The sequence below is a fragment of the Paramormyrops kingsleyae genome, chromosome 24 (genome assembly GCF_048594095.1).
Source record: "Paramormyrops kingsleyae isolate MSU_618 chromosome 24, PKINGS_0.4, whole genome shotgun sequence".
In the NCBI taxonomy this organism is placed as follows: domain Eukaryota; kingdom Metazoa; phylum Chordata; class Actinopteri; order Osteoglossiformes; family Mormyridae; genus Paramormyrops; species Paramormyrops kingsleyae.
Genome location: NC_132820.1, coordinates 16738199 through 16753782, shown reverse-complemented (window position 1 = coordinate 16753782; position 15584 = coordinate 16738199). Strand labels below are relative to the sequence as shown.

Below are 15584 nucleotides of genomic sequence, written 5' to 3'. Positions count from 1 at the left end.
CAGTGCCTCATAAATCGGAGGGTGACCTCAAGTGACCTTCAAAAAAATGGGAAACAATTAAGTGCAGATGTGAAGTGCACTGCTAGGACAGTTCATATCAGGCTGCAAGAAGCAGGACTGAAGACCCATAAAGCAGAGACTCCAGGTTGCAAAATAATGTATATTTTACACAGACACATACTCATATATTGGGAAATGAGTGAAACTGAAAATTTTGCTGTGGTCTCTTTACTTTAAAATTTCTACCAGAGCTGTATTTACTAAGTACAACACTTTTAGTAAAACTAAAACACTTTCAGATTTATAAAACTCTTTGATGTCATCTGTCCTAGTTTATTGAAGCAAATGCAGAGGATGAGAAAACAAACATTTCTTGACCTTTGAATAGATTACAGTATTGAATGAACCAGCTTTCAAAAACCATTCCATATATATATATATATATATATATATATATATATATATATATATATATATATATATATATATATATATATGTGTGTGTGTGTGTGTGTGTGTGTGTGTTTAAGCATTTACTAGCTCTTTCTTCGTAACCCGTAGATAATAGTATGTTAATCTTTCGGTAAAGGCTACAAAAATATATAAGCTGCTGTCTAAATATATTAATTCACTACTAAACAAGCTCTTGTGTTTACATACATTTAAGAATAACTTGGTTGCTACATTGGTTAACTGGTTTCGTCATGAATATTAAGCCGTTTCTGGTTAAAAAAAAAAAAAATCCTGTTTTCACAATATAAAACGTGGTTTTAAAGCTAGTAAATTCAGGTTATAATTATCGAAATTGTACAAGCAAAACAAAGTGTCTATAGATGTAACCTTCTCTTTATTTTCGTTGTTACTTGCATGTGATAGTATTGAAATATAAACGAAACCACATACTGGATCCACAACTTACACAGAACTCATAACAGATTGCAGTAAAGAATGAACCAGCTTTCAAAAACATTCTATTTTATATCACACACACACATACTGTATATATATGAACACAATACATTAGTTCATGGTTGGGTTGGGCGATATGCACCAAAAATCATATCTCGATATTTTAGCTGAACGGCAATATGCGATATATATTTCTATAATTTCTCCTGTACAGTAATAACAAAAAGACAGTTCCAAGGGGGGGGGGCACGGTGACATGCGAGAGACAGACAGGGAGAGGAGAAACAGGTGTCTCTACGAGTATAATTTTAAAGCAGCATAAACTATATCGATATAAATGATGTCCCATCCTATATCTCTTATGAAAAACTTCATATATTGATATATCTTAAGAAACATCGGCCAGTGCAAAATTCATGTAGGCAATCAGAGATCAACTATCAATGCTATATTTAGTGTAATGGAATTATTTACCACACAAAAAATTATTGATGTTATGACTTTCTGTTTAAATTTAAAGGCTTTCTGGGGTGTAACAGAAGATGTTATTAAACTGCGGAGCTTCCTGCACATTCACTGCTCCTGTAAACAGTTCAGATCAAACTGCACCATCTCCGGACACGCCCCTACAGGGCTGTACGCAAAGTCAGACGCTTCCTGGGCCAACCGTAAAAGGCAGGGCAGGATATCCGAGCCTTCCTCACCCTCCTCATCCTCACTCTGGCCTCTGCGCTGGGAGCCCCAGTCGAACGTGGCAACTGGAGGGAGATCACAAAGGTGGCACACAGCTCATAGTGACACTTGGGGGGCGGCGGGGATGCCCCGTCGGGGATTTCCCGCATGCTGGTACCTGTCTGGCTGGCGGTCCTCTTCCTAGCCCAGTCTCCCATTCCCGACCTCCCTTTCAGGGTCTCGGTTTGGGAGTCTCCTCCAGGAGAGCAGGGCTGCGGGTTAAAGAGCTTTAAAAGAAAGAAAATGCCACAATTAAAGTGCCGTCATGTTGGGACAGAGGGGATTGTGGGTAATGAATCATAATAGCTGGGAGGGGAACTGACTGATTCTGGCAGCATTATGACTCGGATTAAGGACCAGAGGCGGAGAAGCCCACCTCAGTGAGCAGGTCCAGGCTGGACCCGGGGGAGGGAGTCAGGGGAGGATTCAGGGCAGGATTCAGGGCCGCCAGGCCGGTGTCAATCAGTGTGAGTGGGTCACAGGTTTCACTCCTTACCACAAGGAGAAAAAAAAAACAGAGAAAGACGCAGGGTCAGCCAGCATTTCTGGAGCATATGGGGCTCAGGGCCTTGCGCAAGGGCCCAGCAGTGATCTCATTATTCTGCTGGCAATGGGATATGAACCCACAACCTAATGGATACCAAGCTAATCACTACCCTCATATTTCACATATTTCTTGTGCAAGGTGGAGGGGTAGAACTGTCCATGGGAAGGTGTGAAACCATGATGCACGCCTTATTGGGTTCTGTTCATTTTAAATGGGCAATGTTTGTTTCAAAAGGTCATTCAGAAATCCATCCATCCATGTCAAACATCAATGTCCATCAAAAAATGCTCGTGGGAGTTTTACTTATGCAAAAATGTTCTGATTGATGGCAGAAGGAAAAATTATTGGTTCAGAGGTGAGTCCAAGCAATTAGTGGAGGAGCGACCAAGACACCTGACTAGTTTGTCCTGCCTCCTCTAGTTGCTTGGACCCACCTCCTCTACAATCTGATTGGTTATCTCTGAACCAATCATTTTTCCTCTTGCCCTCAGAACATTTTGTGCCCATGAGCTTAAAAACGCAACATGGCTCAAAAGCACGCCTCAAAGAGAAAAGATGCTCAAAAACCCATCTGAGCTGTCAACACTAAATAAATCAGAGTGCAATAAGCTGTCGCTGGATCACATTGCCACCCTCACCGGGATTGACTACCGCCCTGCTGATGGTCGGTGGCACTCTCTCCTGTCTCAGAAGGCTCCAGGAGGGAGAGGTCCAGTTCAGCTGTGGGTGTGGAAGGTGGGGAGAGCACTGGCTCGAAGGTGCCTTCAGATAGGCTCCTGAAAGGGAAGGTGAGGCGAGAGGCCAATGGCATCAGTCGAAGCCAACCTGACGCCACATTAAGCTGTAACCCTGCTCATAAGAGACGCCAGCCCTCACCGGCCATCTTCCCAAGCCCCCCCCTGCAGCTCCAGCAGCTCCGTAACATCCGAGATGATCATCCCGTTTGGGTAGAGGCTTCCACCGGCAAAATCCAGCTGCCAACAAGGTCAAAGTGGCCAGTGGTCAGAGGTTTGATAATGGCCAACCCTACTGAGACCTTCAACGGAAAACCAGCGTCCAGCAGAGGGCGCCAGACGGAAAACCAGCGTCCAGCAGAGGACGCCAGACGGAAAACCAGCGTCCAACAGAGGGCGCAAGACGGAAAACCAGCGTCCAGCAGAGGACGCCAGACGGAAAACCAGCGTCCATCAGAGGGCGCCAGACGGAAAACCAGCGTCCAGCAGAGGACGCCAGATGGATACACCTATAACCTATACTGGTAAGAGCAGCCGATTTGGGTTCCATTTCTACAGGTTTTACTGGACTGAAATGCAGGCTTGGGCAGTCAAAGTACCACATACTGTGGTATAATGTCTGAACGGTATGACAATATGAGAGATACCCCTAAGTCTAGTGAAATTAGAGCAAAGTCAGATTTCAGGAGTGGCGACTGCGTACCGATACTCCTTGGAGTGGGGAGGCGCCCGCAGTGTCCTGCACGCTCAGGGTGCGGCTGTATTTCGGAGGCGAATGTGAAATACCTGAAGTGTCAATCAACAGCGGACTGCAAAGACACGAGAGGACCAATCGGCATGGAGCTTTGAGAGTGGGGCGTGGCTGACTGTGGAAAATAACACAGCTACAACCACAGCTCAGGACCACTTTAGTGGATATGGCTTTTGTTGTATAATTAGCATCATGAACCTGGGTTTGACCGACTGTCATGTGACCAATCTGTACACACGCGTCTGTCGGCTCTGTGAGGTGATGCCTGCCAAGCAGGGCTCGCGGACCGTACTGACACACAAAAACCCTGCATGCTGCGGCCCAGTACGTACAGCTTCCTCTTCAGCCCTGCAATCCCATTGGACTGGACCGTGTTGGCGATGAAGCCAATCATCTGGGGAAGAGTGACACACAGGGGAATGTCACAGCGAGAGAGAACTTTTCACCCTCACCGCCTCACAACCTCCGAAAACGCCTCACAGCCTGACAGTACCCATACCTCCCAGCCGTAAAACGCAGGGGTCAGTGCAGACTCAGCCGTTCCCGGCCTGGGGAGGCACTCACAGCCCTGACACCCTCCCCCCTGCCCTGTGACGCCTCATCACCTCTCCATCCCAGACCCCATGGCTAAGTACCTTCCGGATGATTCTGTGATGATGCTGGTACTTCTGTCTCAGCGTGTCCAATTCGTGCCCCAGACTCTCATTCTCCCTGAAATACATACATGGCATATTGCTAGTTTGTGTAATTAAATCTCTCTCCTCCTTGCTTTGACTCTGTATCTCTCCCCCTCACTCTTTCACTCACTCTCTCTCTCTCTCTCCCTCTGAGTCTCCCCCTCTGTCTCTCTCTCACACTCTCTCCCCCTTATCTTCCCCCTGGCTCTGTCTCTCTCCCACACAAATTGTGCTTGTTGAATTTTCTAGTGGGTCAGGCCAAACTTGCAATTTGGCCGTCTCGAAAAACTAAACTGAGAGGGGCTGGGCTGACGGACGCCAAGTCTATACTGGTGGAGCTGGTAGTGATGGGGCTGGAAGTGATGGGGCTCAGGGTGGAGTGTGCGTACTCTGTGCTGACCCACACCCTGCAGGAGTTCTCCACGGTGTGGGGGCTATGCAGAGTGTTGAGTGAACTCGGTGATGATCAAAGTCTAGTGTTGAAAGTATGACGTGCATGGTGAATTTTGTGAACAGAATATTTTGGTTTTTTTTATTTTTATTTGTTTTCTTTATTTTATTCATTTATTTTTTTGAGCAAGGCTTAATCATGCATTTGTGTTAATAAAGAGTTTTTTAAAAGTCAGTCACACTCTCTCTTTCTCTCTCTCTCTCCCCCTTATCCCCCCCCCCTCTCTCTCCCCCCCCCCCCCCCCCCCCTTTTGCCCCCCTCTCTCTCTCTCTCTCTCTGTGTCGGAGTGTCTGCTGGGAGTGGGCAGATCGTGTGACAGTGTGCGGTAGCTACCTGTGGCTAGTGTGAAAGTTGATTTCAAACTTTTGGTTTGGGTTTCTTTCTATATTTAAGATTGGTGAGTCTCTGTGCTGTGCAACTGTGTGTTTATTTTTTTTATATTATGGCATCCCGCTCTGACGGGCGTGAGTCAGGGTCTTCGCTGTGGTACGAGATCAGGTGTGAGACTGATCCCGAGGTAACCGTGGGGGACATCTTGCTACATGTAGGGGAGCAGGTGGGATGTGACAGTATTGTGTCAGCACGGGAGCTTAATCAATTTGGATTTCAGGAAACTTCCATTAAGGTGCAAGTCTCAAGCGTTGAAACATGTGGTATCATTTAGGCAGCAAGTGATTATGATTTTGAACGATCCTGCATTAGACTTTTCTTTTAGGGTGCGCTGTGAGGGTGTGTCGGATATCTTATATGCCAGTATGGGCAGTCTGCAATGTTTTGAGTATGGAGGCATCGGCCATAAAAGGCTGTCTTGTCCGCACAAGACTCACCCCATTGAGACGGTGGGGAACGGTGGTGAGGAAGTTCAGATGGTTCAAACGGGGACGGGAACATGCAGGGCAGAAGGACGAGCCAGCTGATTCTCCTGATGAAGGAAGGTCGGGTGGGACCGGTGACGGAGTGAGCGCCGGTACTGCTGCCGGAGAGACTGGGGATGGTGGCGAGCCGGCCGTAAATGTAGAGCCGGGTGCTGACTTAGCGGAGTCGGATCACTGCGCTGAAGTCAGTGACGGGTCGGGGGATACTGTGTATGATGGGAGAATTGTATTGGACGTTGCTGCCGAGGCTGCATGCGATGACAGTCTCTCAGACGTCTCGGAACTGGCTTCGCAGGCGGAGGACGATCAGCAGCAATATCCCTAGGAAGTAGTTACTGGATTTTTGGATGAGAGCTATGGGAAGTCAGTGCAACTTTCGGATTTCTTTCCAGACGGTCAGACGTTTTTGGATTCAGTGCTGCATCGGTTGGTGCAGGATCGGGGCTTGATTGATGTTTGGCGGGGGAAGCACGAGGGGGTGGCACAATTCACCTGGGTTAGAGTATCAGCTGGCAGGGTTAGTGCCGCTAGGCTAGACAAGATTTATGTGTCGAAGTTTGGACGGAATAAAGTTCTAACGGCACGTATAACTCCGTGTGCTTTCTCTGCTCACCACTTGGTGTCGGTTATTTTTGACAAAGACCGCGTCACCGAGATGCTACTGGCGCTTTGACACCAGGTTGCTGCTGGATGGGTGTTTTTGTAGGGGATTTAGCATCCTGGTGGGATGTGGGTAAAGTTCAGATTAGGGTGTTTTGCCAGTAGTATGCTGGTCAGTCGACAGTGTTTAGCAGCGTTCTTCAGGATCTGGAGAGGGATGTTTCCTTATTTGAGAAGGATTAGGTTGTTGGTGCTGCCGATGACACTGTGGGGGTATTGCAAAGCAGGAGGAAGGCCTTGAGATCCTTCCTGAATGAACGGGCAAATGGGGCTTTAGTCCGGGGATGGGGACCTTCGGCTCCATGAACTGACGTCGGCGGTTCAGCGGTTGTCGCTTGGGAAGGCGCCGGGCATCGATGGCGTGCCAGCAGAACATTTCTGGCACTTATTGGGTCCAGATCTTTATGAGGTTTTTTACGGGACTCTGAGGGCCGGATGGCTGCGGACTAGCTACACGAGAGGTGTGCTAAAAAAAGGGGATTTTGGCTCGTTAGCGGACTGGAGGCCCTTGTCCTTGATGTGCACCGACTATAAGATTCTGTCTAACTGCCTTTCTAATAGGTCGGCATGCTGCATGGGGGACTTGTTGCACCCTGGTCAGGCCTATTGTGTTTCTGGGCGCACCATACTGGACAATCTTTTTTTGATGCTTGATGTGCTGGCTCTGTGTAGCCTAGATTCGCTTGACTTGGGGGGTCATTTCCATTGACCAGGAAAAAGCTTTTCATAGGGTGAGTCATGGGCACCTTTTTCCCCACTCTTGCAGCTTTTGGCATGGGGCCAACCTTCCTGTCATGGATAAGACTCTTGTATGCTGAAGCATCTGTGATGCTTAAGGTGGGGTCGGGGCCGAGCTGCCCCATAAAAGTACGGGGGGGGTATATGGCAGGGCTGCCCGTCATCTGGTCAGCTATACTGTCTAGCCATCGAGCCCTTGCCGCGTCGGCTGAGGGCTGAGATGCAGGGGCTACCAGGCCCATGGCACGTAACTTTGTCCGCATATGCTGACGATGTTTCAGTGTTTGTGCGGGGGGGGGGAAGAGGCTGTTCAGGTGCTTACTCGCCTTCTTGTATGGCTCCAGACCGCATCTTCAGCGAGTGTTAATTGGAATACGTGGACGTGTTTAGTGAGCGATCGGTGGCAGGGAGGGGTACCGTCGAAGTTGCCGGGTTAGGTCGGGTATGAAATATCTTGGTGTGCATTTCGGATCGGAAGAATTGGGAGGGGCTGCTGGAGGACGTGTGCATCAGGTTCTCCTTGGACGTGGATCCTGCCTCAGCTGTCCTACAGGGGGAGGGTGTTGGTGGCTAATACCCTGGTGACGTCCAGACTGTGGCACAGGTTCATGGTGTTGGAGCCGCCGCCCGTGCTGATCAGAGAGCTCCAGAAAAAGCTTGTAGACTTTTTTTGGTCCGGTCGACACTGGATCTGTGCCTCTGTGCTTTATCTGCCAGTGGGGGAAGGAGGTCAGGGGCTTGTGGACATTGTTGGCCGAGTCGCGGCTTCCAGACTAAAGACGGCTCAGAGGTTGTTGTATGGCGGAGAGTTCTTGTGGGCCGACACAGCCTGCATGTAACTGCGGCGAGTGAAGGACTTAAGTTATGAAAGACATCTGTTTGTACTGGACCTGAAACCTGTGGACATATCAGCGACCACCAAGTTTTATCAGTCTGTTCTGAAAGTGTGGTCATCTGTGCTGAGGGTTGATAGGCCTGGCTCTCTGCCGTGTATCAGCGTGGAGGAGGAGCCCTTGTTTTATAACCCCCTGATTCAGACCAGTGCGCTGTGGTCTGTTTTTTTCCCAACGGCGCATGGTGGCGGCGGGTATTACTAAGCTTGGGCATTTGAGACAGGGTGGGGCCTGGAAGTCTGCTTCAGCCTTGTGCATTGAGATTGGGCTCCGGTCAAGCCGTGTCATTCAGTCGATCCTTAATAAAATCTCCTTGGCTCTGCCTGAAGGGTTTTGGAGGGCTGTGGAGGACGGGGTAGGGGACCGGCGATGGCTTTTCCCGACCTTGCATGTTTCAACAGTGGTGGAAGGACATTGGGAAGATGATGGTCTGTTACTCTCCTTCAGAGTGTCGTGTCGGAGAGACTTTGCGGAGGCCTCTAAGAAGGCGCTTTATGAAGTGAGTGTTAAAGTTTTTAATAACGGCTCTGACTGGGGTGGCTGCTTCTAGGTGGTTGGGCACTTTGGCACCTGGCGCTTCCCCCATGGGTTGCTGGAAGACCCTGTACAAACCCCCTATAGAGAAGCGTACTGCTGACCTGCAGTGAGGTTGGTGCACGGGGCTGTGGCCACGAATCGACATGCGGCACATCGATCCATCGGGGGTAGCGGACTGCCCTTTCTGTGGGCAAGATGAAACTGTGGCGCATCTTTTTTTGAGGTGCGAAAGGCTTGGGCCCATGTTCTTAAAGCTTGAGGCATGGTTTGGTGGGTTCAGGGAAGATTTCTCAGACATCATTTTATTTTAATGTCCAAGACATAAGGCATGTGAGAAAGCCAATTTGCATGCTGAATTTTCTGGTGGGACAGGCCAAGCTTCTTGAAAAATTAAACTGAGAGGCGCTGGGCCGACGGATGCCAAGTCTATACTGGTGGGGCTGGTAGTGATGGGGCTCAGGGTGGAGTGTGCGTACTCTGTGCTGACCCCCACCCTGCAGGAGGTGCAGTGTGGGTGCAAAGCAGAGTGTTGTGTGAACTCGGCGATGATCAAAGTCTAGTGTTAAAAGTGTGACGGTGCATGGTATTATCTGGCTTTTGTGGATCTGTGTGCGGATTTTATTCATTCATTCATTCATTTATTAGATGTTGTACTGCGTTTGTTCGTGTATTTGTCTTAATAAAGAGATTTTAAAGGTCTCTCTCTCTCCCTTATCTTCCCTGTGGGTCTGTCACTCTGTTCCCTAACCCCCCCATTCCCTGTTGACAGGCACTGACCTGCACAGGGCCATCAGTTTGCAGTCGGAGCCGTCCTGCCAGCCCCTCACCTGGCCGAGGTCCAGCAGGACACGAGATACCGGAGACACGCCCTCCTCCCCCGCGCGGCTCACCGAAACCTGCAGGGGGTGGGGGGGGTGGGGGGAGAGTGAAGCCATGGAAACGGCGGGCGTAGGCAGCCGACAGTGGGTCGCGGCCCAACCCCCATCTCGTTACCTTTCTCCGGATGAGCTCCAGCAGGTGAGGCTGGGTCCGCCGAAAATAAGGGTGCTGGAACTCCACGCCACCGCCTCCCCGGCCCTCGGCCCGAAGCAGGCCTGCCTCCACCTGCAGCACCTTCCGGAAGCCGTCTGCAGTGGCAGGCAGGGGGACACGTGAGGTGGCAGCCGGAGTGACCGAACATCAGCCTCACCCCACTGTACTGATCCTGCAGCACTCAGCCAATCAAACACAGCTTCCACGTTCTCCAGCGGGATAGGAAAAATTATAGACACTGCAACTTTACCAGTGAAGTTACATATGAAGTTTAATCTGCTAACTCTTTGTGTCTCCATATTCTTATTTCATGTAAAAGTTCCAGTTCCTGCTGTACGGTAATGGTGTAGCTCCCCCCCCCCCCACCGTGTGTGTCAGAGCCCGGTAAGGGTGTGCCCCCCCACCTTCCAGGTTATGTACTCACACATATTCAGCTGCCGCACAAAGCTGGTCATGTTACTATGCTTGAAGTACAGAGGCAGGATCTCCTTGCAGAAACGCTGCTCCTCACATACTATGAAACTGCAGCCATCCTGCAAAGGGGGAGCAGTCAGGGAATTAATGACGGCTTGTAAGGAGACAGAGTCTGAAATGCACATCTACACACAGCTCGGCTGCTATCTAACCTTCACCTCCTTTATGAAACTCTCAACCGATTTCTCCAATTCTAAACACAGTGATTCTTACCACAGTGATTATCTTATCAGAAGAGGTCTTCCTCTGTTCCTTTGCTCAGAGGAAAGGACGTGGTCTGGTCATTCTTGCCTTGCTTTAGAATTTCTGACAATTGCACTCATAAATATTGAATGATTAAGCGATTACTACAGAATGTTACAAATTTTCTTCGCGGTGTCTCTACTGTCAAACACAGTTTACCGGTGTCATACCACTCATTTCAGTTCTGTTTTGTTTACCACGCAACATCACGTATCAATTTTTTGCGTTATAACATCCTTATTTTTCCAGTGCACATTCTGTCAACTTTTTTCAAATATTCTCAGTCATTCTGTTCTGAAATTGTCATATGTCCCCTTTTCACAGGCGACAATTTGGGTATGGAGCGTATTACTTTGGGTGGAGCAATGGGGAGGTTGAGATCTCCTTACATCTAAAGAGGCCCAGGGGCTTGTATTGGTTAGTTTAGATTACTGAGGGGGAAACCCAACCTACGTCCTTTTCTTGTTTTAAGTGCCTCGTTGTGATTATAAGGTGAAATTGTGTTTATTTCGTCAAATTCACATTTAATTTTTTAAAAAACATATATGCTATATTTTTCTAACGCAGGTACAATTTAGACTTATTAACGGAACAAAATGTCGATGGTCACCTTCCAATCAAAGCAACACTATTGTTTCAATATTCAAAATTTCTAAAATATTATGGCCGATTAACTATTTATTTATTTGCATTGTCACCATCTCGCCATGACGAAAGCTGCGCCCTTCTTTGGCTCGAACGCTGGAGATCAAATCACCCATTGAACAAACGGGAAGTCCCCTTTTGACTGACAGTTACAATCAACCAATCGGCTAAGACAATAGTAGCGAAGTATTTAATACGAGGCTGCTCATTAATCGAAGTGAAAGCCAATGGCGAGAGCGGCTGGGAAACACGTACAGGCAGCGTCCACGTTATTTTCCAAACTTTGTTACGCAGTTTCAGAAGTAATCATTCTGGAAATATTACGAATATTGGCATTGTGGTGTTACATTATTAATATATTGCAGTTGCTAGTTAAATGTCAATTAGTCACGTCGATACACTTTAGTTTAACATTTTTGTAGACACCTGTTGTCTTTGTCATCCTATGAAAATATACGTGCATGTAAGTTAAAGGCTAATGGGATGAAACCCCCCGCGTAATTTCAGAAGCCTGGATTTATTGCTCTCTCTCAATGACGCAGTCTAACTTTCCAGTCCAAAAAACGTATGAATCATATTTGTGTGTAATAAATACAAAAGATGGGCGTGTGTGCGGTTTGTATTTTAACCGTCTCAATGATTACTCATAGAAACACACGATGTATATTATACTTAATTACATTTAACTATAAAGTTATGCTCGGCCTTTTTAAGTAGTCGCACGCAGTCATTAGAATGACATTTGCAGCAGCATACATTAGACTATGCAAATCACCTTTGTACATAAACTGCTACTCACTTGACTCCAGCAGATGAGGTCACTGGTTGAATGATCCTCGACAAGTGTCCAGAGTTTGCTGAGAAATGCAGGTACATTGCAGTTCTGCTTCATTTCAGCTGTCGCTTTCTGGCGAAAACGACACAGCCCGGAGACTACTTCGGCAGTTATGTAGTACAGTGTAGATGAAAACTGCTTTATTAAAAAAGCAAAATAATCTTATGTCGAATGTTTCCTCGCGATTTAATAAGCTTGAAGCGACACAGCAGGAGTTAAGTGGACGTCAGGAAACATGTGAGTGAAGGTCTGAATCGGGGGGGCGTGGTGTGTGGCCACGCCCATCCATTCCACCATCCAATCAGAAGCGCGGGTGCTCTTCCGCCTGGACCTGACTCCGGTGCCCATGCGGACGCCCGGCATATTAGATAACTGTCCCCCTGAAGACAGTAAATTTGTAAACAAGTACTCATAATGTTGCATAAAATATTAATAACCAGTTGAGCATGACTGCTATTCGGTGTTTTTTCGGACAGCCACAACCTTGGATGTACGTAGTGTGCACGATCGGGTTGAATGTCTGTCTAGTTAACAGTTTACGCCGTAGTATTTGATGACAGGTATATCCAGAGTAATTTTATAAATTTCACATACAAAACAATAACTAACCTTAGACTTTTACAGGGAACGATTATCATCCCATATCATATACTGCACATTCATGCATTAAATTCAATGTCATTGATTTGTAAATTATCGAACTAAATTGAGTCGCATTGCGAAATCAAACGAAGCTAATTTTATTCTATTCCTATTGTATGACACACATAATGGCTTTTAACATTTTCAAATTGAGTAAGCTTAATTCAGAGATTACAATAAAAATGAGTATTTTCGATGCAGCGCGTGGTTTCTGGTCGCCTCCATCAATAAATTCAATTTTTTTCCATTTTCTGGAGCAAAAATAATTTAAAAATTTCCTTTGTTTTCTTGTACTTTTCCAAAGCATTATTATCATATTATTTTACATAAAATGCGTGATTGTACTCAAGCCCTAGGCAAAAACCGAAAAGAAAACCTTTATTCAAATAAAAATAAAATAAACCACACCAACACACCACACCTTTGTTGTTCATCTGGCATTCAGAAATTAACACACAACCGATATAATTGTTATGTTTTAAAGTATACAAAATGAGAAAAAAACATCCTACATTAAAAATTTCCTGAAAAATGTCATAGGCACCTTTCTAAGTAAATAAATGTTAAAAAATTACATTTATTGGATTTAAAATGGTCACTATAGTATGCCTGTGGTGGGCCAGTGGAGAGAGAACTTTAAGAGAGAAAAATGTACAAGATAACAGTGAACAGAGAGCCAATCCTGAAGTGCAAACATTAAAGAAAGCACAAGAAGGTCAGAGTGAAATTATACATAGAGGGCTTATTCAGACTGCAAGCTACATGGATAACTTTGAATATAAGAGAATGTGTACTTAACACTAGTTAAATATTGTAATAAATAAGATACGGAACCACCAACATAAAGTGAAGACAGGCCTCCATTCAGACCATTATAGTTTGCTGTTTAGAGATAAAATGAATGATAAAAATGATAAAGGAAGGAGAGGACAGACTGCCAGTTTCAAGAGCAAAACACATGGGAAGCACCTTCTGAGGCTGAATGTACCCCCCCAGTCAGCGCTGGGGGGTGTCTGTTGACTGGGGGGGTCTGCACTCAAGAAACAGGGCCTCCCCCCCAGTTGGCTCATATGCTATGGCGCTGGACCAGGGAAAGCCATCCTCTGGCTCATTACCAGATAAGGGAGGGGGGAGGGGGCTTGCAGTCTGAGGTGCAGTTCGGTAAGGTGCAGGGTTTCCTGTAAGGAGGAAGGGCACATAGGAAGGGATGGCAGCGAACTGGACCTCAGGCATTCTGTTCACCATCTCAGCACAATACTGATGCTGAGCACATTCATTTAAGGCCTAAGAGCTTTATGCATTTCAGCATGGAACATTTAAGTGTACTGAGCAACATTTAAGCATGAAAAGAGCAAGAAAGATCAAATGCTGCCGGGTAATAATCAATTCACGCTCTTCAGGAAGCGGCGGATAAGTGTGTACATGTACGTGTGTTGTCACCGTGTAGGGAATGCTTTCCAGGGCCTGAAGTCTGATCAGTCCTGTTCTGGAACATTCCACACATTTTTTAAAAAAAGTATTGATAAGACATCCCTAACACTTAGTGGGTCTGGACTGTGTTTATTCCCAGTGCAGTCACATGAGGGTATGCTCCTTTCACAGGTTGTTGACTTGCGGAAGTTGCCGGAAGCCCCAGCTGGGGCACCAGCTCACTGTAAGCTGCAGGCCGTGCAGCACCGCTCCCGCTCGTCCGGCAGCACCGTGTAGTTCATCTGCCGCACGATCTCCGCGAAAAGCTCGTCCACCATGCCCTTGCTCTTGGCCGAGGTCTCGATGAAGGGGCAGCCCCATTCCTGGGCCAGGGCCCTGCCGTCCGAACCGGAAACCTCCCGCTCCGACTCCAGGTCCACCTTATTCCCCACGAGGATGAGGGGAACCTTCTCGAAACGCTTGACTCGTACTATCTGGTCTCGCATAGGCCTGATGTCCTACAATGGTTAAGGAATAAAGTATGTAAGCAGGTCCTGTTTCTACAAAGGAATAACATGTTCCCGGGATATGCCATACAAATACCTTTATACAATTAAAGCATGAAATGCAGAAAACACGTGCAATCTATGACTACAGATTTTACTGAAACCGGTAGTGATTTGTACCTGGAATGACTGGTGGTTCACCAGGCTGTAGACTAGGATGAAGCCCTGGCCATTCTTTATGTACAGGTCCCGCATGGAGGCGAACTGCTCCGTCCCCGCCGTGTCCAGGATTTCCAACACGGAGGGGCACGAGTCCACCTCGATCTCTTTCCGGTAAAAATCCTCTATGGTGGGATCGTACTTCTCTATGAAGGTGCCGGTCACGAACTGGACGGTGAGCGCCGACTTGCCCACGCCGCCGCTGCCCAGCACTACCACCTTGTACTCCTTCATGGGGGACCGCAAGCCGGGCAGTGCGGAGGGAGAGGCGTGCAGACAGGCCTGGCTTCAGCTGGAGCCCCGGCTCTCACTGCAGGTTAGCGAGCGCTGTCCCGGCGATCTCCGCTGCATCGACCCGGAACGGAGCCGAAGTATAATAAACCCGACACGTCTGGAGGCGAGCTGCGGGAAAAGAGGACGCGGCGTCGGCCTGGCCAGCCGGGGGCGGCGGCGTTAGCAAGGGACCCGGAGCGTCGCCCGGAGGTGCTAACTAACTAAACGATTAAATAAGTGTAAATAAGCACCATCGTGTACTCATGCGTAACTAGCGAGACTGCTCGCGGTTTAGCTAGTCGGGCAGGCGCCGGAGAGCCGATCGCTAACGAGCCCCATAAAATGTTAGCATCCGGCTAGCTGCAGCGTCCGGAATCCTGAGCGGCCGGAGCGGCGCCGGGAGCGGCTAGCAGTTAGTCCACTGCCCGCCCGTGTCCCCTCGGCGCAGCGGCTCATTCCCATCTCGGGGGCAGTGTGATAAACACAGCAGATTCTGGCGGCGAGGCACGGCGGTTACTTTACCCGGAAGAACCCGCACTTTCAGATACGATTAACCCTTAACTCTTAACCCTGAAACAGAAACCAGGGAGCGGCGGGCGCCTCCCACAACCCAGCCGCGGCTCGCCCGGCTGCTTACAGGCGGTATATAGTACCCGGGCTGCCAGCTCTCACCCTTTTGGCGTGATATTCACGCAAGCAGTCTTACCATCTATATTATTCCGTTATAAACCTAAAACTAGCTACATCAGAAGCGTTGGGGCAGTTTGCAAACCCTACATGCTAATAAACCCTTATATAGCC

General features: G+C 47.9%; 2 protein-coding genes across 5 annotated transcripts; both read right to left on the bottom strand.

Moving 5' to 3' along the window:
• Nucleotides 1–828: 828 nt before the first annotated feature.
• LOC111834611 (heat shock factor protein 1) lies at nucleotides 829–11987 on the bottom strand. 4 transcript variants are annotated; one of them, XM_023794109.2, is made up of 12 exons: nucleotides 11698–11987; nucleotides 9961–10069; nucleotides 9498–9631; nucleotides 9282–9400; nucleotides 4309–4384; nucleotides 4006–4067; nucleotides 3626–3731; nucleotides 3065–3162; nucleotides 2827–2964; nucleotides 2018–2132; nucleotides 1760–1868; nucleotides 829–1667 (listed from the first exon to the last, which is right to left on the bottom strand). In XM_023794109.2, the coding sequence occupies exons 1-12, from the start codon at nucleotides 11788–11790 to the stop codon at nucleotides 1483–1485; spliced, it is 1344 nt and encodes a 447-aa protein (XP_023649877.2). In that variant the 5' UTR covers nucleotides 11791–11987; the 3' UTR covers nucleotides 829–1482. The 4 variants fall into 4 exon arrangements, with proteins under 4 accessions (XP_023649877.2, XP_023649878.2, XP_023649880.2 ...); XM_023794110.2 differs by having other exon boundaries at nucleotides 2018–2134; nucleotides 2853–2964; XM_023794112.2 differs by lacking the exons at nucleotides 3065–3162; nucleotides 3626–3731.
• Nucleotides 11988–12738: 751 nt separating this feature from the next.
• Nucleotides 12739–15437, bottom strand: LOC111834616 (ras-related protein Rap-2c-like). The gene is made up of 2 exons (XM_023794117.2): nucleotides 14472–15437; nucleotides 12739–14303 (listed from the first exon to the last, which is right to left on the bottom strand). Exons 1-2 carry the CDS (start codon nucleotides 14742–14744, stop codon nucleotides 14025–14027), a joined length of 552 nt encoding a protein of 183 aa, XP_023649885.1. The 5' UTR covers nucleotides 14745–15437; the 3' UTR covers nucleotides 12739–14024.
• Nucleotides 15438–15584: the final 147 nt, after the last annotated feature.

Coding starts and splice junctions, on each gene's coding strand:
- LOC111834616 (XM_023794117.2), bottom strand. CDS start 14,744: ATGAAGGAGTACAAGGTGGTAGTGCTGGGCAGCGGCGGCGTGGGCAAG. Junction 14,304..14,471: donor TGAACCACCAGTCATTCCAG/GTACAAATCACT, acceptor TAACCATTGTAG/GACATCAGGCCTATGCGAGA.
- LOC111834611 (XM_023794109.2), bottom strand. CDS start 11,790: ATGAAGCAGAACTGCAATGTACCTGCATTTCTCAGCAAACTCTGGACA. Junction 10,070..11,697: donor ACCTCATCTGCTGGAGTCAA/GTGAGTAGCAGT, acceptor CCCCCTTTGCAG/GATGGCTGCAGTTTCATAGT. Junction 9,632..9,960: donor TGTGCGGCAGCTGAATATGT/GTGAGTACATAA, acceptor CTGCCACTGCAG/ACGGCTTCCGGAAGGTGCTG.